The following is a 21,438-nucleotide window of genomic DNA, read 5'->3' on the forward strand; positions in this document are numbered from 1 at the left end:
ATACGTGTACAGTTTAGATGATAACCATACAGTAAATTTATCTTTCCAAAGAACTAGCATGCATGTCTAGACTATATTTTCTTACTTTTCATCTGTCCCTTAATTTTTGAAAAATAAGAACCTATTGAAAATTTTAGGCTAAATAGGTTCTTATGAAAAGGGGGTTTAAAATAATTTTTTTTAGCTTAAGGTCGCGCAGGACCCTTGAAATCATTATGTATGTATTTATTTAAAGAGTATGCACGAACTGCGACGACTGAAGCCGACAACAAACGAAATATTCATGAGAATTTTTTTTTTCTCAGAGTTCTTTGTACAAGTAATTACACGGTATTGTTCTCAGCCTCGCATCCCGTGCGCTGGAACATAGCGAATTATCATAATTAGATTCACAGCTTTAAATAAAGCACACGTTGTTGTAAACATCGACTCGGAAGGTCTTCGGAAGCCTCAAAACCTGCAATTTTGTGTCCAAGTTTTCGCCGCCGATATAGAATTTCAAGAGTTGATTCGCGAGGAACATAAACTTGGTGTACTCTATTGTGTTCTGGCTAGAGCGAATTTTTAAATTTCCTTCTCAAAATGAAGATAGCATGTTTCAAAGTTTAGATTTCACATTTTTACTCTCTTAGAAGCCATTAACTTGTAGCAGTTTTTGAAATCGAAAATTTCGTTCTAGTGGGAACACAAAAGAAGTTACGATTTATCACTAGGCTATATAATCATTTAATTTGGTGCGCTGTGCTAGCTGAAAACTTGGACACAAAATCGCATTATCTTCAGTTAAACTTTTAAGGGCTTGTAACATCACAGACAACGGTCATCTCTCAGTAAAAGGACAATCATGATGTAATTCCATCATCCCTGGGTATCCTTATTAAATTTTAGAGGAATCGATATTCAAAATGTAGTGAATTAAAGCTTTACAAGACAGCACTCCAACAAGAAATTTGGCTAATGAATATATTAACGAGCAAGGGTCCTGCGCGACCTTAACAGGTTCTTAAATTCTATGTTCTTATACGTGGGTTTTTATTGTAGCATCCTAGTTTTTTTCCCCAATAATAATCGAGTTTCAGAACCGTCTGGCTGATTGACAATAAAATTTCAACATATGGTTATGTCTATCCTGACCATTGATCCAACGTATTTACGCATTTTAGCCAATCAAGTTTTCTCGACAGTATTTCTCAATAATGAAAATCTTATTTTTTTTCTTATTAGGTATTCAGCGGCAACAACCTTGACAGAAATGAACCTGCTGGTAATATGATCGATCCACCCATCATTGCACGCTTTATCCAAATACGTGTAAGAACTTGGAAAGGACATACAAGCATGCGTGCTGAATTTTATGGATGCACTGAAGGTTTGTTGACCATCCCTTTTATCGAACGATATATTGAATGAAAGTTTGCGAATTTCTGTTTTATGCGAGGATGGGTTGAGGCAAGGTAGTAAATAGTGCAGAGGGGAAAAGTGGTCCGCAAATATGTGACCGCGCGCATCACAGGGGGTCCACACAAATGGAGCGACTGTTGATGTTTCAAATTTATAAAGAAATTTATGGAAAACGTTCGATCGTTCCTATAAGCATGAACTATAGGGAGTAATATTCATATTTATGCTCAAAATAAACGTAAACTTACCTCCTTGTAGCACAAAACGGCGAATTTTAGCCTTTTTGAGGGTTTTTGCAATGCAGTCTACTGTACGTATAAACATTCAACGCAAAACCCTCCAAATCGCTCAAATTCGGCATTCTGAGGCTCAGTAACGACAAAAGACATCAGCTGGGGTTAGTTTACGTTTATTTTGACCTTTAACATAGACATTACTCAAAATACGTTCACGATAATAAGAGTAAAGTAATTGATATTGTGTAAACCAGTTTTAAATGAACATATAGCTAAGATGGCTAACAATAGTAACCTTAAGGTATTTTGAACATACAAACAGTCACGCGGCTTGTATGGGCCTCCTGTGACCCAGGTGTAAGGCGACAGCTCGCACCGACAGGTCTGTGCGACAATTCTCCCTGTGTGCTATGCCTCAAAACAAGCCGCTGCGACAAGGCGTTTGGCATATTTGAAATGTGGCATATTTGAATGTGAATGTGGCAAAAATACTTGACACTCTGCCATTGGTAATTTATGTTTTGTCGCAGAAGTGTGCACACGCTGCGAAAACGCTGCTTTCGCTCATTTTGTTGCTGCGATCAGTCGCACGAATTCAAGCTGGTTTGAATTTGTGCGAGTAATTGCAGCGACAAGATTCTGTCGCAGCGACAACGATTGTCGCAGAAGTGCACCATGTCACACGAGGCAAAGTCCCGTCCTAAATGCAAAGGCGCTTGGATTGGAACTGTCAATGCTATACGAGAGTACCTTGTTCTCAAAGCTAATGCTAGTTGTTTTTTTCGAAATTAATCTAGGTTTTTAATTTTTTTATCTCAAAAAGGTTTTCCAACGCCAAAGCCTCCGGTGTGTTTAGAAGCCCTTGGAATGCAAAATGGAAGAATTCCAGACTCTGCTATCACGGCCTCGACGTATTACAACGCTTACAGCAAGCCCATAAATGGCAGGTTACATCTCCTGTATTTATCAAATAGATATGGAGCCTGGGTGGCGAAGACGAATGACGTGTTCCAATTTCTTCAAGTAAATTTTGGTGACTGGACAAAAGTTACTCGAGTTGCTATTCAAGGGAGACAGGTTGCTGATCAATGGGTGAAAAGCTTCAGCCTTTCATATGGCTACGATCCTGTATTTTTTAAAGATTACAAAGAAGATGGTGTAAAAAAGGTAATGTAAATTCATTCGGAAGGTGTTTTTCAGTTGCTAGGTACTGAAGTTTGAATTTGTATGAATTCGACTACAAGTCATTACCTAGCAATGCGTATTGTGAATTACCATCCCCAACTATCTATAGTTGTAAAACAAACAAAGTACAAGTTAATATGAAAAGGGTAGGCTCCGAATTACAAAATACAACTTTGTTACAGTTATTTTTAGAACAATTGCCGTAAACTCCCTTTTTTAAAAGTGACGCCAGCCTAATAATGGTCTGGCCGGGACGCACTTAATTTGCACACTTGAGAGCAAACATCAGCAGATTCTCTAGTTCTTTGTAGATGTACAAAACATGGGGCCGACATCGGTAATTCAAACTGATTTCAAGGTTTGGGGAGAATGATTTTAGTTAAAAATTTTGAAACAAACAGCAGAAGTTGAGGAATATCAAAATAACGATTTGCGTTACAAAATAGGCGATTTGGGAGAATTTTTTTATCAAAACAAACAGCCATGCATAGAGAACCTTTCAGTCTTAAAGTTTGTTTGCCGTGTTTAGGTTTTACTTTGTAAGTCATCTTCATCACCGCTGTAGTAAAAGATATAATAAGAAAACTAAATTTGAAAAAAGCTACCAGTGTGACCATAAAGATCCTAAATGGTTCTTATCAATAGTGTACAGGAAAACCATGCGAGTAAATATGGTAAAAAGAAATCACTTAATTTTATCGCCAATGTATTTGGCACTGTCGTGCTTATTGTGGACACTGTAAATAAATAAATAAATAAATAAATAAATAAATAAATATTGCAAATCGAATATAACCTTCTTAAAAACACCAACTGACAGGAGGCTGTTTAAAAAGCGGCTATTTACCAGTTGGCTATTTACAAAGCGTGGAGGAGATGAATTCGGGGCCACCGAATTCATATCCAACTAGTGGTAGTGAGGTGGAATTGAACTCGTGGCTTTCCGATTTCAAGTCCAGCGCTCTTACCACTAGGCCGCCTCCTTGGGTATTGTGTTTAATAAATTGTGTCTTTCTTTGCGCTTTCATCCAGGTATTTTCAGGAAATAGTGATCGGTATACAGTTGTCAGTCACGATCTGAAGATACCAATCATTACTCGCTACATTCGTATTCACCCGGAAACATGGCAGTCTCATATTTCTATGAGAGCTGAGCTCTATGGATGTAGGGAAGGTGAGAATAGTAACATATTTGAGCTGCAACACACGTTGATTGCTGATATGAAATTCAAATATTCAAACACCTTCTCGAACTTTGTGTTTCACATCATCGCGACAGTCTTCATTACGAAATCAGTAGAACCCTTTTGATTGCCGAAGCTCTGTTTCCAGAATTGGTTGGATCTACATGTTTTAATGATTGTTGGATCTACATGTATAGTTGGTTCATCAAGCTCTGTAGTTCCAAAAAACTTGTAGATAAACACAGAATGAAAACATGACTTTACCGTGGTGTTAAGCTCCAATAAAGCTGGCGTAAATTTGGAATTTATTCAGCTATACACTGACTTTACATTTTTTAAGCTGACCTTTATCCCAGCTTTACACTCAAGTATAAAGGTAGATAAAGAGACTTCTTTACACCAACTTTAAATCACATTTACACACGGTAGTGTAAAGGCCAGTTTAACCACCTTTAACAACATTTAATTGATGGTGTAAAGTTGGATAACCTACTTTACACCATATTTAACCACATTTAATTTCATGTAAATCCCAATTTTCATGCCGTGAAGAGCTTGAAGTGAAAAATAAATAGCTGTAAACTTACAGACGATATGATGTGCTCATTACCAGGGAAGGGAGGGTCTTTGAATTATAACCCGCATTTTACCGTACTGCACTTATGATTGTTGAGCTTATCTGTTTGTCTGAACTTTTTTACGTTAAATAAGGATTTGAACCACCGAAACTGGAATGTCAATCAGAACTTGGAATGAAGAATGGAAAAATACCCAACAGTGCTATCACTGCTACCACTATCCTCAATCAGTATTATGGTACGGAGCGTGCCAGACTCGATACGGTGAAGTCAGGAAGTTTCGCTGGAGCGTGGATTCCTAAATCACAGGACGCTGGACAATGGATTCAAGTCGATCTTGGAAAAATTACTAAGATAACACGTTTAGCAACTCAGGGAAGACAAGATGCAGGTCACTGGGTCAAAAGTTATTCCATCACATACAGCGTTGAAGGAGGTCCATTCATTTCTTACAACCACAACCAGGTACTAGATATTATATAAGACAGACTAACGTAACAGTGTCTAACTCCCAAACCCTAGTCTTAGAAAGGCATTGCACCAGAACCTCGGTGAGACATTGTGTTAAATGGCACTCAGTCACTACTTGTTTAAATCAGAGTGGGTGCATCTGGGAAGACTTTCCTGGCCCGAAAGCTCTTTCTGTGTATTGAAATTACAATGAAGAATTACAACAAACAGATACAAATGTAGGGTATGATTTTCAATATTAGAATACTTACAGTGCCTTTATGTTATTTACAGTACCCTGATATTATTTACAAAAATAATAAAAGTATTAAAACTTTTGAAACCCTTGTTTTAATATGACGGGATGCAATATATGTGTAGGGGCTTTTCTTTCAAAAGAAATACAACCTTAAAAAAGCTTAATTCAGGGACCTTCAGATTGGAAGACGAGTGCTAGATTGAGTAAGAGTAAGAATTTTGGAATTTGGTGCTTATGCTTTTGATTATAACATTTCACACCAATCCCGTACCGATAATCTCTTTTTTAACTGGTCAGCAACAGGAAGAGGTAAGGGCTCTGGAAACGTAACTTCGTTGAAATTCGAAAGTGGTTTCCTCGTACTCCGATCTGAAAGTCCCTATTTACTATGTAAATCCGACTTTAGTAGCCCTTTACAAGTGTTCTATTGGATATCGACGAATCTGATTTGTTTTTCTATTGTTTTAAATGTTCGCTAAAGGAACACCCCCGCGCAAGTAAACGGTAACTTCAGCCCTTCTCGCTCGCTCCTTCTATACTTCGCTCGTTTTCTCACATCCTCTTTCATTTTCTGCAAGGTGGAATCAGTCGTACTATATTGTATCGGACAAAACTTAGAAAAGCAAAAGTATCACGAAAATTTGATTTTAGTTCCCTTTTAATTAATAGTGACTCTTTAGTAACTTGTACTTCTTATTTCTTGTTAGGTTCTCCCTGCAAATAAAGACTCAAATACAATTGTTGGACACATTCTCAACCCACCAATCATTGCACGCTACATAAGAATCCATCCCAAAGAGTATCAAGGTTACATGGCCCTGCGATTCGATCTCTATGGATGCACAGAAGGTTAGTGAATGATTTTCAAACCCAAAATACAACAACACAACAACAACAACAATAAACTTTATTTTCTATATAAATATCTACAATGTCTTTCACCTTCCGCAATTAGCGTATAGCTATTCGACGCGGTAGGTGAAGAAGAAACATGAAGGGAAAAATTGAATTTATAAAATGACGTTATTAAATCTACTTTAAAGAATAGAAAAGAATTATAGTAATTAGAATGATAATAGTAAATAACAATATAAGATGAAATTAAGATAAAGATTTTAAGTAGTTTGTGATTGAGCAGTCTAATAAGTGCATACTGAGCTATTGAGTCAAAATACCGTATAACAACCGAAACATAATCTGGAAGAAAATTGGTTCTATATCTAGTTTTTGTTTTTATCAAGACTGAAATCCCTGCGTGTGAATATGTAGTTGAAGCTAGTGAAACCTTCAGTAAGCCACCTTAATCTGCTTCACAGGCTTCTCCATACCAAGCGTGCCCCCATGCCAGATTCAACTTGGAATGCAAAACGGTAAACTACCAAATTCAGCGTTATCAGCTTCGTCACAGTATAATGCATATGCTGGACCCGAAAATTCCAGGCTTCACTTCTATGCCCAGTCAGGCCGCTACGGAGCCTGGATAGCACAGAAGCAAGATCACAATCAGTGGCTTCAGGTTGATTTTGGAGTTGAGACGCAAGTCACACGAATTGCCACTCAAGGACGCCAAGATGCCAACCAGTGGGTCAAGGAATACACGCTCAGATACAGCACTGATGGATCCTACTTCAAACAATACCAACCGTCTGGATTTACCAAGGTGAGCTGTTTATAATTGACAAATGGTAATGGCGATGGCAATGTTAAGCGGCCTTCACACGCTAAATTTGGCAAACTCGTGTTGGCAAACTCAAGTTGGTGTGTGTGAACGACGCAACAACATGTCCATAATGTTCGCTTGATAAAATGTATGCTATTTACAAGGCTAAAAGGTTAAAAATTGTAAAATTAAAATGTTGAAACCAAACATTTTCGGCTGTTTTCCATCAACAATTGCATTATTTTTTAACCTTTTAGCCTTGTAAATGGCATACATTTTATCAAGCGAAGATTACGGGCATGTTGTTGCGTCGTTCACACACATCAACTTGAGTTTGTCATCATGCGTTTGCCGTCTTTAGCTTGTCGTGTGATGGCCGCTTTAGGATGATCCGTTTATATATTTTCAAACCTTTTTTTGCATGTTTAAATGGAATTTAAACTACATTTACAATATTGTGATTAAAATCAGACGCCAGCGTTGCAAGACATCTCTGACAGATGCTGTCGGTCCGTTTAAATGGAATTTTTATATAAAAGAACGCCAAGAGATACGAAATGTTTCATAGAAACAGTCAGACCCCTAACACTTGATATGTGTACTTGTCAAATGTGTAGCAAAATGGGTAAACAACACCAGAAGTTAAATATTTTACAGCGGTTAAAATAATGCGAACTCCTTTTCAATCAACATGCGTAACAAACAAAGAAACAAATAACTTACCTTACTACCATTTTTCGTATTAACAGTGATTTGGTTATACACAAACAGGTAAACACAAACGATATTATTGCCCGACGTTTCGGCGACATCATGACGCCATTATCAAGGGTAAATTGAGAATAAATAATTAAATGCGAGGTTCAAAGAGATAAACATTTGCATAATGGTGGTGGCTATACAAATACTTTAGCACGGATTGAATCCGTTTGCACGTTCAGACTCGGTGTTAATTGCTTGATGTAAAGCATCTCGTTGACAAGACAGTCAAATTTGTTCTTGCATTTCTTTAGTACTTTGAAACAACTGAGGAGGTCCTCAGGGACAGCACCCGCGTGGTCGTTGTCATAGTGCTTGCGCACAGAAGATGACGTGCTTTTGTGGCCATCCACGCGGGCATGCAAATGCCCGCGCGTGTAGCCAACGTAGCTCCCTGTATCACACAGGTTACACTTAAACTGGTACACTACGCACTGCTGGTTAACAAGCTGTGGTTTGGTCTCACATTCTTGAAGGTCCTGGCCAATTTTCCGACTGACAAATACGGGCTGGACTGTTGTTTGGAGTTTAATGCTAAGGTCTTTCAACTGCGTCTTTACAATGTTTGCAGAAACTTGGTCCTTAAAGGGTATGACTACTCGGGTCACGTCATCTCCCGCCATTTTTTCCGAAGCCTGCAATGGCTGCTGGCCTGAAACTCTCGAGTTCACAAAGGTATTGATGGTGGAGTTGATAAGATGATGGGGGTAATCCAGACGTGAGAACAAGGATTTCAAACGTTCACACTCCTCGGAAAAGTATGGCCACGAGGAGGACAACCGGTACGCGCGATCGAGCATAGTTGTTAGTAAGCTCCGTTTGTAACGGTTGTCAACGTGACTCTGGTAGTGGACAAGTAAACCAGTATTATTAGGCTTCACGTAAACTTTGGTCCCAATTCTAGGTGCACGGTTTAGGAGCTGGGTGCCGAGAAAGGGGAGCATTCCATCCTTTTCAATTTCCATTGTGAAGCTGACAGAGGGATGGGCGTGGTTCAGGGTGTTTAGGAAGTCCGTAGCTGTAGTAGTATTGGGCATTACAGTGAGAGTGTACAAAGTTGACTTACTATGATTCGTTGTTTCATTCTTTGTTGTCTGCCAGATTCTCAGGTCGATACAACGCGTTTTCGGCGAGTTATATCAATAACGATAACTCGCCGAAAACGCGTTGTATCGACCTGAGAATCTGGCAGACAACAAAGAATGAAACAACGAATCAGAGTAAGTCAACTTTGTTCACAAAATATACATTTTTTTTTACTTTTAAAGCAAAACCGTTGTTTCCCATACAAGCCCTTATAAATCGAATCTTTGTAACACAACACCGCTCGTAGCAAGAGTCACGTCCAAAGGTAATCTGATAGAGAGCTTGGGCCGCCTGTGTGACAACGACCACGCGGGTGCTGTCCCTGAGGACCTCCTCAGTTGTTTCAAAGTACTAAAGAAATGCAAGAACAAATTTGACTGTCTTGTCAACGAGATGCTTTACATCAAGCAATTAACACCGAGTCTGAACGTGCAAACGGATTCAATCCGTGCTAAAGTATTTGTATAGCCACCACCATTATGCAAATGTTTATCTCTTTGAACCTCGCATTTAATTATTTATTCTCAATTTACCCTTGATAATGGCGTCATGATGTCGCCGAAACGTCGGGCAATAATATCGTTTGTGTTTACCTGTTTGTGTACTACCATTTTTATTGCTTTTTATTTGTTTAGACGTTTATGGGAAACAGTGACCGATACACCGTTGTCAGCCAAAATTTGAGTGCACCAATCAGAGCACGGTACTTAAGGATCGTCCCTGAGGAATGGCAATCCGCCATTGCGTTGAGGGCTGAGTTTTACGGCTGCCAGACAAGTGAGATAATCTATTACGACTTTACAACCATTATCTAGCCTATTTAGCCCCACCATCTGGCCTGATCTTTATGTTGTGCTATTGAGCCAAAGTGTTTCTAGCTATCTGTTAGGACAACCCGACGAAATGCTCGATGCATAACTTGCAACTGACTAGCATCTCATCTAGAGGAAGTAACAATACCCCATATTCGCGTTATGCAACAAAAACCAATATAAGCTCCCGATGGGCCACCTTGGTACGGCTGCCTATTTTCTTTACCTTTATGACTTAGTTTTAAAGATCACGCAGCGGTATTGTTTAAAATAGCAAAGCGCGCGAGGTCTAAAATAGAATTCAAATGATTATAACCTCCACGAGGCTAAAAAAAATCAGCGTGTTCTGAGGAGATAGAAGGAATCTAAGAGAAGATCGCGTTCTATGAAAGTGTTTTAGGAATACCGGCTGATTTAGAAAGTGTTTTAGGAAAATCGTCCCCAATTTCGGTTTGTTTGTCTGAGTCTTGTCTGAGTCGTGACGTCACTGGCGCGCTGCTATTAAAGAAAACGTAAACCTTTGTTAAAGAAGACCAAAAACTCACAATCGCTTTTACCCAAGAAAAAGTGAAGAAATCCTGTAAAAACTTTTTTGTATTACGACACAGTTACATCAGGATGATTTCTATTGTGGTCATCATTAATTAACCACAACAACAGGAATAAAGAATAGTTCCTCCTGAGTTTTTTTTAAGTGAAGTGTGATTTGTTATTTCTTATAGACGATGGTGGCTATTCAGAATGGGGTTCTTGGACACAGTGTTCTGTAACTTGTGGCGATGGACGTCGTAGCCGCAGCCGTTCTTGCACAAATCCCGCCCCAAGCCCCGGTGGGAAAGATTGCTCACAGCTCGGTCCTGATACAGAAAATGACGACTGCAATGTTGAAGTCTGTCCAGGTATGTTCATACAACACCAACACACAGTTAGACTATGGAAGTAAAGGATTTGTTACCCGCGGCAATTTGCAAGAAACGTTGCATTGCAAGGTGCCGAAATCTTTCACGTGCAACAGCCCATTTTTTCAACCTGCAATGCAATGCAATTCTTATGATCTATGTTTTACCAATGATTTATGTTTTACCAATACCCAAAGGAACGTTAATTGATGAGCTGTTTCTATTCCATTTTCAGTGGATGGTGGTTACTCTGCATGGGGAGCATACGGCAACTGTTCAAAATCTTGCGGAGGTGGGGAACAAACACGACACCGAACTTGCACCAATCCACCACCAAGTGGAAGAGGAAAAGACTGCAGCGAGTTGGGACCAAATTATTCTACTAGAGAATGCAACACAAAGAGTTGTCCAGGTACGATGCCGCATTTTCCTTCCTTCCTTCCTTCCTTCCTTCCTTCCTTCCTTCCTTCCTTCCTTCCTTCCTTCCTTCCTTCCTTCCTTCCTTCCTTCCTTCCTTCCTTCCTTCCTTCCTTCCTTCCTTCCTTCCTTCCTTCCTTCCTTCCTTCCTTCCTTCCTTCCTTCCTTCCTTCCTTCCTTCCTTCCTTCCTTCCTTCCTTCCTTCCTTCCTTCCTTCCTTCCTTCCTTCCTTCCTTCCTTCCTTCCTTCCTTCCTTCCTTCCTTCCTTCCTTCCTTCCTTCCTTCCTTCCTTCCTTCCTTCCTTCCTTCCTTCCTTCCTTCCTTCCTTCCTTCCTTCCTTCTTTCCTTCCTTCCTTCCTGCTGCTTTTGTTGCAACATATTGTGTCCTTACTAAAACTTATAAACATCATCTAAAAGTCATTCCGGTGCTGTTTTTCTTAGTCGATGGTGGTTATGGCGAATGGGAAAGTTGGGGCGATTGTTCTGTCACATGTGGAGGCGGACAGCGAGCTAGGAGCAGGAAATGTAATAACCCAGCTCCACAACATGGTGGAAAAGATTGCTCAAGTCTCGGACTCTCAACCCAAACTATGGAATGTAACACTAAAAGCTGCCCTGGTAAGCGCCTTTTTGCATTAATTTTGTTATATCATTCATTTGGTCTAGTAATGAAACAACTGCATTATATTTCTTCACACCTTTGATTTAGAGAGACACACTGGCATAGGTAATTACCTCGGACATACAAGGTGGCCGAATCAATGCAACCCCCATCATTTCTAAGTTTGTCATCATTTGAATCCTGTGTGAGCCTTAGGTTTACTCAGATGTCCAAGATGTACACAGTGTATAATAGTGTGGATTTTTCGACTTTTTGCACGGAGCTATGAAGTACATTGTAAATTTCACAGCCTGTCTTTTTCATTAGTATTCTCCAGGTGGGGCAGTTTTGTCGGGAACTTATTTTTTACTTTATTGTAATACAGTAAATGAAAAAACTGATATTTAACCTAATCCATTTAAAGTTGACGGTGGTTATTCTTCCTGGGGACCATACGGCAACTGTTCAAAGACTTGTGGAGGTGGCGTGCAAACAAGAGACCGCACGTGCACCAATCCACCGCCAGCAAATGGTGGCAAAGATTGCAATGGACTGGGACCAAGTTCTTCCACCAGAAAATGCAATGAGCAACCATGTGGCAGTAAGATTTCTATACATTACCTTCTATACCTAGAAATAACTTAAGTAAAATTACGCCTCATTGATCCGCGTCCGCTACATACGGACACCTCGTTTATATGGACAATGGATTTTGTCGTAGCTAGCTTATATCCAATAAGGACATCTTTTTACCGTGTACCTTGTGGACACTGCGTTTGCGTGGTCCTGACGGTGTTCGTATAAACGAGGTTTTACTGTACTCTTGAAATATCAGCAAAGCACTAAAGAAATTAAAAGAAAATAGTGGATTTCAGATAATACCGCTGTGTATTAGCGTACGCTTAACGAAAAACAAAGGTGAATGAAGTTTAGTGGCGTTATAATGAATTTTTTAATTTCAAAATAAATATGCATGACAATACAAACATTAAATAAGCTTACTCAAGAGGAAGAAGAGAAGAAGCAGGAAAAGGGTTTATTGGCTATGAATTTTGTTTTTGAAATGTTATTGTCCTTCCTGTTCGCTATTTCATTTAGTTAATGGAGGCTACACTGAATGGGAGGAATGGTCAGATTGTTCTTTAACATGTGGAGGTGGAAGACGCAGCCGTCATCGACAATGTACCAACCCTGTGCCACAACATGGCGGTAAAGATTGCAAAGGCCTTGGGCCAGCAACTATAACAGAAGACTGTAATAAAAACGGATGCCCTGGTAAACCTTTTTGTTGTTGATGTTGTCGTTGTTATTGTAAGTGAGTTCGCACATTAGAGAGGCATCTGTCACAGTGGAACCTAGATTTTTGCCCACCTTTTGGAGTTCCCAAGCTAACCTCGTGATTCTTCCATTATATTCTTGTTTTAATTCTGTCGTAATAGCAAGGTGGCTGTAGCTTTACCTTGCGGCTAAAAATAGGTTTAATTAATAATATACACCATCGCCCTTATTGCCCTAACTTTTTCGATGTTTTACGTCAAGTTTTCCCAACGTCGATTGTTGCGATTGTAACAAAATTAAATTTCGGGATAAGGAAGAAGCCTTCGGATTAACTAAAATGAATTCCGCAGGAGGTGACAGTTGTATTCATTTGGCAAGCTACACAAGTACAAGTTTAATGAAAATTATTAAAAAAAAACAAGCAACCGCCACGAAGCAGAGTTCGGTCCGTTTTGTGCTAAATGCAAGTGACATCAGATCGAACCCGAGCTTGTAAACGCAAATCCAAACTGGGCCAGTTTACGTTACACTTAAAATATACTTATAAAGTTCCTTTGATTTGCTTGGAGACATGGTCATGGTCCCTATTTAAATAACAAAACTTTAAAGGCATAGATAATGGCAGATCTCGGCTAGTCACGAAACAAAACTGATAAGCGATACACTCAAGATTCACATACTGTCTGCATAGACTCTGCATGACATTATACAATCCTCCCTCCACAAACAAGAAGATACCACATCACGTTTTTGTCTTATTTTCGTTCAGTTTGATGTAGTAGGAATAAGTCATGGTCAAGCAAAAGTGCTTTTCTTTCAAATAGGTTTGCTTCTCACATAGTGCCTTTAGTAGGCTAATTTGTTTCTGTTATCATTTCATCCATTTTCAGTCGATGGAGGTTATGGTGAGTGGGGAAAGTGGAGCGAGTGTTCTAAAACTTGCGGAAAGAAACCAGGTACAATGAGGCGTGATAGGCTGTGCAACAATCCACAACCACAGAATGCTGGTAAAGATTGTTCCAAACTAGGAAAGGACAGCGAGACAACAGCGTGTAAGCCGAAAAAGAAGAAATGCCCCGGTAAGTGGAGACGAAATATATCAAATTGTTAAGAAAAGGATGGACAGTGATGACGTATGAACAGAACATATCTTCTGAATTGAAGTTCTAGACTTCCCAATTCTTTGTCGTGTTGGTAGAGAAGACACGGAAAGACTTATACCTGAGCGCTTTCCATTTGTATAGAGAAACAAGTTGTTTATGAAAAATCGCATGTAACGGTCCTTCTCCACTAAAAAAGTTTCGGAAAATATGGAATAATTTCAGAGGTATCTCTTGCCTTGCCATGCTTTTACCATGCTCCTAGATGAAATACGCGGCTGTTCCGGTGGGAAATGAAATGGAACGGTCCTTTCCACCGGAAAGTTTTCAAATGGTACATACTCTCCCCGTGTCATTGTGGTTGTTGAAAAACTGTACTGCTCCTTTTGCCGGAAAATTTCTCACCCGTTTTTCCCCACAAACAGAAAGTGCTCCATCAGTCTCTCACAGATTCTCTCCCTACAAGGTTGCGCATGCCTGCCGGCAATTTGCCAGGGCAACCTGGCAAAATGTTGTGGAGCATCGTCTGCACGAGCAATTTTTATGTGACAAATATATATTTGACTGCGTGGATGGCAGAACTTTTTAACTATTTAGTGCGCCAGTAATGGCTTTGAACACAGGCAGGAGAGATACCCAGAAACAAGGCGTGCAAAGTGCCCAGTAGGAGATTGGGCAATATTTGCAACATTTTATGTGACGAGTCGTCTCTACGAGTAATTTTTCGTATGTGCCAACTTATATTTGTCGCATAAAAGCTAAGACGCCAGCTTCTCAGCAAACGTATTTGTCACATAAAAATTGGCCAATTTTTCGCTTTTTCAAGAGCAAATAAACATTTTCACAAATATTTTATTTCTATTTTCAATAAACATTAAAAATTACTCGTGTAGACGACGCTTTTCTGGGGGTAGCATCCAATTCAAATGAGTGGCTGTTTTTCCGGTGCTTTACGTGGGGTTGGTGTAATATTGTTGGTTTTTACCGTTGTTTTCTTTATATCTAGTGGATGGTGGGTATGGCAAGTGGGGAGCATGGAGCACTTGCACCCAGACATGCGGAGGAGGAACACAGAAAAGGACCCGCAAATGTAACAAACCTAAACCTAAAGCCGGAGGGAAAAAATGCAATGTACTTGGACCAGACCAGGAAACTCAGGAATGTAACACACAGAGTTGCGCACGTAAGGATCACGTGTTTTTTTTATTTACAAATACGAGTTTACCAAAGCTGGCTTTAAAGCAACTGTTTCACGGATCTTAGCCAATGACCATTAAGTTTATAATGCGGTATAAAAATAACCACTAAAGGGAACCTCCATTCTTGTGACAATTGCAACTTGGCGTTAAAATTCAAATTTTATAGGATAAGGGAGAAATAACAAAAAGGAAAAGAGTTCGCTTTAAATATAGATTATTATAAATTACATGACGTGTAATGGATGCCCAAATCTTTCACAGGAAAGATCCTTTGCTTCCAAACAATAGCCACAACCATTACACGTCATAAAACACAAAATGGCTGCGCGCGGTAAATTTGAAAGCGAAAATAGCTCCCCTTTTTGCTCCTATCAAATGTTATTTTTTCATTTTCTCTGAACATTTGGAATTAAGACATTAAAGCTAATAGTTTAACATCAACTTGTCGTAAGAGTGGAGGTGTCCTTTAAAAAAGTAAAGGAAAATTCCAGTAACACAGCAAAGAAAAAAGAAGGTACGGATGGTAAAAAAATTGAAGAAGATTAAAACATATTGCGAAGTAGGCTTTTGAAAAACTGTTGGGCTGAACAGTTTGCAAAGTTACTCTCGTTTGTTTGTAACTTTTTATTATATCGCCCGGGAGACATATTTCTTTGTAATAAAACTATGGTTTTGTCATTTAATCCCTAGAAGCATGATCTAAGAAAGGTATAATATAAAATTAAAAGTGCTTTATAATTTTTGACCAATAGCTGCCTGGAAACCAATCGGGTGTTATAAGATGACTTCCCAAGCACTCGACACGTACTTTGTAAGAGCTGGAAACATACCTTCCATCAGCAAGAGATACCAAGCTTGCGCGAAAAAGGCGGACGAAGAAGAAATTATCTTGTTTGGTATGGACGACAAACGCTGTTGGACCAGTGAAGGGAGCTCATACGACAAGTTTGGACCATCGGGACATTGCAAGGAGAAGGGAGGCTACAGCAGTGGCATCACGGAAAGATTCACCGTATATGTATACAAGAAAAATGACAAAGGTAAGTAATATATCAAACACGAGAGGCAGTGTTTCATCGGGATATCCAAACACCGAGAAGAGAGTTGAAAATAAGACGCGCGGCGGAGTATTTTGACGAAATTCGAGGTGTTTGGAAGGAACACTGTCTCGAGTGTTTGATATATCTCCACAACCGAAACAAAATCCACGTAGTAGACGGAGAAATGAAATTGTAGAAATCTATGCTAATTATGACCGGGTATAATCTACTTTGCGGTTGTGTTTTTCTTTGTTTAACCTTAATGAATTATTAATGAGTTTGAGAATAAATGATATAAACCAGGGCGAAACCGTTCGAAGGAGTAGATTAATCTAGGAGTTAATCAAAAGGGTAGCTCTTTACTACCAATTTTGTTCCTAACGAAGGTTTCTAGTAAGGTCTGATTTCCAAAATCCGATGGTCTTCAGTTACTGCAATAACAAAGACAGTTCATACAGATAAGCTGTTTGCACCTGGCGTGTTTCTATCACTCTGAAAAAAAAAAAAAAATTAAAGAAGACTCTCAACTTATTTGAGCGGTCAATTTGCATACGTACTGTATATTACAGGCCAACTTTGTTTAAGTAAATAACAAAAATCCAAGAAATTTTATGTGCCTTTAATAATTGATTGCTTTTATTTACACTTTTCTATATTTAGATGAATGGAAAGCCGTCGGTTGTTACATAAACAACGGGCCTAAGGTGTTACCTAAACCTTTCGACAACAATGTGAGCAGTGTATCGGGCCATGACGCTGTGTTTGAGTACTGCAAAGCTAAAGCTGAGACGTTTGGCTACAAAACATTTGGTGTTGACGATAAGGCTTGTTGGTCAGGTGACAAGGCCGAAGAAACATATGACGACTATGGTAAATCCGACAAGTGTTCTGTAAGCAAGAAGACTGGAAACGGCTCTGGGAAGGAATTGAATGGCGATATTTTTGTCTACCATCTGAGCAAATGAGGTATGTGAACATAACTTAGAAGTGTTCTTTAAGACATGGTATTCTTCAATGCGTTTGCAGCTAAGCAAATGAAGAATAAGTACCATAATGATTCAATTTAGCGCCCGGGGCGCTTATTTACTTTTGGCACCTCATGGGAGGTTGCTTATTCGAGACAGGGCGCTTATTCGGGACAGGGCGCTTATTTAATTTTTTTAAGAAACAACCAAATGTTCAAAACAAAACTTAAATAAATATTAAAAAAAACTAACAATAACAGAAAAGTTAACAGTAACAAAATTGTGGAAAGTTCAGTTACTTTTAAAAGAATTGTTCATTTTATCAGTAAATATATACATGTACGGTACGATGAACGTTCATGAGTTTACTATTCGACGTCGATGACTTTAGTAGGGGCAGTTATCCACAATTGGGGCGCTTATTTGATTAGGGGCCCTTATAAGAATAAGGGCGCTTATTAGAATGGGGGGGGGGGGGGGCGCTAATTGGAATAGGGGCGCTTATTGACAAAAATACATTCGAAGGGGGGCGTTTATTCGGAAGGGGGCGCTTATTTGAAGGAGGGCGCTAAATCGAATCATTACGGTATTTGAATTCATGACCTTCAAATTCCCGGTGCGATGCTCTTCTATGTTCCGGGGAGAGAAGTAGAGTATACAGTCAACTATCTCTTAGACGGGCACCTTCGGGACCGGTCGCAGCTGTCCGTCTTAGAGAGGTGTCCGCTCCGTAAAGAATCGAGGTAACATGACACCAGTAATGCTGAGATAACAAAGCTAAACATTTGCATAATGCAACAAACCTTTGCTAACTGCAACAAGATAAAGATAATCAAAGGACCGTAATATCAATTTTAAGTCTTTTTATTAATATTTTTTTTATTTGTGACCCTCCACGGGATTTTGATCACTTTGGTGTTGACACGCGCACGACACGTTTGCACGGTTATAACACGACACGCTTAGCGTGTCAAGAACCTCGATATGCGCATAACTAATAAGCAAAACAAACGTTAACGTGTTCCGTGTTGGTTGCCTTTGTTCTTACCTGCTTGACACGGAAAAGCTTTGTTTTCTTGACACGGTGAGATAGGCTTTGTTTCTTGACACGGTACGAGTAAGCTACCGTGTTGCTTGACACGGTACGAAAAGGGTTTGTTGCTTGACACGGTAGGAGTAAGCTTCCATGTTGCTTGACACGTTTCCAGAAGGTTTTGTTTCTTGACACGGTGCGAAAGAAATTTGTTCTTGGCACTTTACTTTTGGCGAAATTAAATTCGAAATGCCGGTTGAAGTGATTATTTAAATTCCAGTCGGATCAGATTTGCCCTGAGTGCGATATGCAAAGAACCCGTTCTTAAGTGAAACTTAAGAACTTGATATCTACTACAATTCTACTTCAATCGCAGTAAGGAGAAATAAGGTTGATCTGTTTTAAACGCCCTATTCGCCCATGACTTGAGGATATTTTTTTTCCTGAGACTTATTTTGTAGTTCTTTCGAACAACACTACTGAAATGCGAGTTTGGGCGAGTGTTCATTTCAGAAACTCGATCGATCATTGCATAATCGGTCCCAAGTTTCTTTCAAACTAAATCACAGCAACGAACAGATCACACATTTGACGGCCATTTTCCACTCCTATCATAAGAATGTATGATCATTTTACAGTTTTTTGACAAGATAAGTTCTGCGAACGGTAGATAATAATTATGGCAGAGTAATCTTAGAATATGTGTCGCTCAAACTACTAGTTTACATCGGTTTTTTGCGCTCGTTTTCTCCCGCGTGTAAATCGAATTTTTGGCATCGCTGTTTCTTTCGGCAGCGACAGCGATGCAGATCAAACTAATAATGTTCAAAGTCTCAGAAGATATGGTTCGGCAGTATAAGAACGACATAAATCCTCTGACGAGAAAGCGTGCTATGGTAGTCCCTGACTTTATATACTTCTCTCTTCGCACGTTAAACGTGTTATTTCTCATCCTTCGCACAGTAAGTGTGCGTTGTTACGGTAATTCGCACGGTAAGCGTTTTTTTTTTCGCACGGTAAGCGTTCTTTATTCGCACGACAGCTTTTGTTTTCGAGTACTGACACGGACGATTGTCTAGTCCTTTGTTTTTATCGTGTTCTAAAAAACAAAAGACATTTTAATGAGGGATTAACTGGACACGGTTGTTCCGTGTTAAATCGTGTCTCTTTTGTCTTACCGTGCGAGCGTGTCGTGCGCGTGTCAACACCAAAGTGACAAATTCAAATCCAAATCCCGTGGAGGGTCACATTTATTTTATGCGTCCCCTATTAATAGAGAGTGTTTCACTCTCGGCTAGAATTGCTCTGACGCATTAATAAAGTTGTTGATTGATTGATTGATTGATTGATTGTTAAAGCACAAATTGAGAGCTTCTACAAACTGTAATACTGTAAGTAGAAAACGACCTCTTTAGTGTCCATACACGTAAGCAGAGAAGAAACCCGTTAAAGCGTCATATACACGTATCCTAAGGGCGCTGACTAACTTTGCTTTTGATCGATACGAAGTTTGGAAGTATTTTCACTTATAAAACATGATAAAAATCACTTCTCAAGTGTCCGTTAATGATTTCAAAGTGTCCGTTGTCCGTCTTAGAGAGGTGTCCGTCTTATAGGGAGTTTGGTTACAGTAAAATGACTGTAAAACGGTAGGGACCGTCACCAGGTGTCCGTCTTATGGAGGTGTCCGTCTTATAGAGGTGTCCGTTAAGAGAGAGTTGACTTTATTACCTATTGTAATTTAAGGAGTGTTTCTGCAACTTGAAATTGGAGAGTACAAAAAAGTGTCGTTATAGAACCGATGAAATGTTCTATTTTTCATTCATTTTGTATGCGTAGGACAAATTTTGAACTATGTACCATTGGATGTTCTTGACGTGAGCGCCTGTTTTAAAATCATTTAAACCTTAAGGAAAATTAATGATGATTTTAAAATAACGAGGGCGATAAAATGTTACACATTTATGTTCAGAATTTGTATCGTCCCCTGTTATTTTATATTTTTTTACCCGCCGAAGCCTGTAGATCGAACAAACGAAAGCTCGCACTTTTAAAGTTTTTAGCACATAAAACGTTTCTAATTCCGCATAATTATTTAATTGCTGGTTTAATTTGTCCAGCTTATTTTTATATTGGTCTTCATTAGACTACAGGCAGATCTTACGATACTTTTTCCTCATTGCCTGCAAAGAAACTAACTTTGTCTTTAATTTCTTGCAGGTGAAAACTGGATTAACCAAACGGCAAATGGACAAGATTGATTAAAAAGTAGGGGAATAGGGTAACAGGTGGTTTTCCTTCAGTGTCTATTTTCTCAGTTTTCATTTTTGCTCCACTGTAATAATGAAAGGATAAAAAGTAGGAAACACTGATTAAAGATGGAATTATTTTTTTGAGCAAGAACACAGGAAGAAGCAAGTAATAGTTTTGAAAACTCATTCATTGTTCTCCTGTGAGACTTCTTAGTGTGGGTGAACAAATAAAGGAAAGGCATTTAAAAATGATTTCTCAGTTGTTGTTTTCTGGTCTGCATTTTGGTAAAATTCAGGGAAAACTTAGAGTAAACTTTTAATTAATCGGGCGTGGCCGATTTATAGTTTACCCTTTGGTCGTCCTAGAGCATAGTCTCCTGGCGCGGCCAAAAAGACGGGGATAGCTTGGGGTTGCTACAAAACCGCTACGGGTGACGCATACCGCAATGGTTTTCATTTTAGTTTTGACAGGAAATCGTTGCAGGCACACTTGGTCGACTTTTGGGTTAATGTGTAATCAGGTTGTGTTTTTTTGCTTCGGCGGAAGGACAGAGAAAAAAGCTTACGGGGCAAAGTACAGTATGGGGCCCAGTTCTCGGCCACTTTTGACGTAAACTTGTATTTCTTACCTCAGAAGAACCGCAGGAACTTGAAATTTCTCCCAGAGCTAGCTACATTATTCAGCTTTTTGGTGTAAAGCTATCGACCGGTCAAAAATTAATTTGCCCGAGCAATAATAAAAATAAAAGCTCCCTTTGTGGCGCCGGCCCAGTTCTCGGCCACTAAAAAGCTTGTGCGTAATTATCTGTAAAAAAATGCTCAATTAATTTTCACAGTCATAAAATCACTCTGTAAACCTATTTATAGTATATCGATCCCAAATTATTTTTATGAGGCTTTGTTTTACTTTAGAAAAGAAGGATTTTAACGCGCCTAGTTGCCTATGTGCAGGTTCTGGCAAAACCGCATTGTGTGACCCGTGCATTTAGATGGTTTATTTTGCAGTGAAAAGGTCTTGAAAGATTTAGGTGTTGTAGAAATAAT

General features: G+C 39.3%; 2 protein-coding genes across 2 annotated transcripts in view; one reads left to right on the forward strand and one right to left on the reverse strand.

Moving 5' to 3' along the window:
* LOC144631897 (uncharacterized) overlaps positions 1-20,626 on the forward strand; it is a 45,469-nt gene extending 24,843 nt beyond the window's left edge. The window contains exons 16-30 of the mRNA XM_078490480.1: positions 3,855-3,996; positions 4,718-5,049; positions 6,001-6,142; positions 6,610-6,953; positions 9,434-9,575; positions 10,333-10,509; positions 10,745-10,921; positions 11,368-11,544; positions 11,952-12,128; positions 12,626-12,802; positions 13,696-13,884; positions 14,912-15,088; positions 15,857-16,144; positions 16,805-17,110; positions 20,363-20,626. Coding sequence (XP_078346606.1) covers positions 3,855-3,996; positions 4,718-5,049; positions 6,001-6,142; positions 6,610-6,953; positions 9,434-9,575; positions 10,333-10,509; positions 10,745-10,921; positions 11,368-11,544; positions 11,952-12,128; positions 12,626-12,802; positions 13,696-13,884; positions 14,912-15,088; positions 15,857-16,144; positions 16,805-17,109 — 2,946 coding nt within the window. The 3' untranslated portion in view covers position 17,110; positions 20,363-20,626. The remainder of the gene's footprint in view (positions 1-3,854; positions 3,997-4,717; positions 5,050-6,000; positions 6,143-6,609; positions 6,954-9,433; positions 9,576-10,332; positions 10,510-10,744; positions 10,922-11,367; positions 11,545-11,951; positions 12,129-12,625; positions 12,803-13,695; positions 13,885-14,911; positions 15,089-15,856; positions 16,145-16,804; positions 17,111-20,362) is intronic.
* LOC144631891 (uncharacterized) lies at positions 7,687-8,755 on the reverse strand. Its single transcript, XM_078490477.1, has one exon. It carries the CDS (start codon positions 8,747-8,749, stop codon positions 7,850-7,852), a length of 900 nt encoding a protein of 299 aa, XP_078346603.1. The 5' UTR covers positions 8,750-8,755; the 3' UTR covers positions 7,687-7,849.
* Positions 20,627-21,438: the final 812 nt, after the last annotated feature.

The sequence above is a fragment of the Oculina patagonica genome, chromosome 12 (genome assembly GCF_052425735.1).
Source record: "Oculina patagonica isolate OP01 chromosome 12, crgOcupat, whole genome shotgun sequence".
Classification (NCBI taxonomy): Eukaryota; Metazoa; Cnidaria; class Anthozoa; order Scleractinia; family Oculinidae; genus Oculina; species Oculina patagonica.

Bases quoted from the DNA above. Each gene is read 5' to 3' on its own strand.
- LOC144631891 (XM_078490477.1), bottom strand. From the start codon at position 8,749: ATGCCCAATACTACTACAGCTACGGACTTCCTAAACACCCTGAACCAC.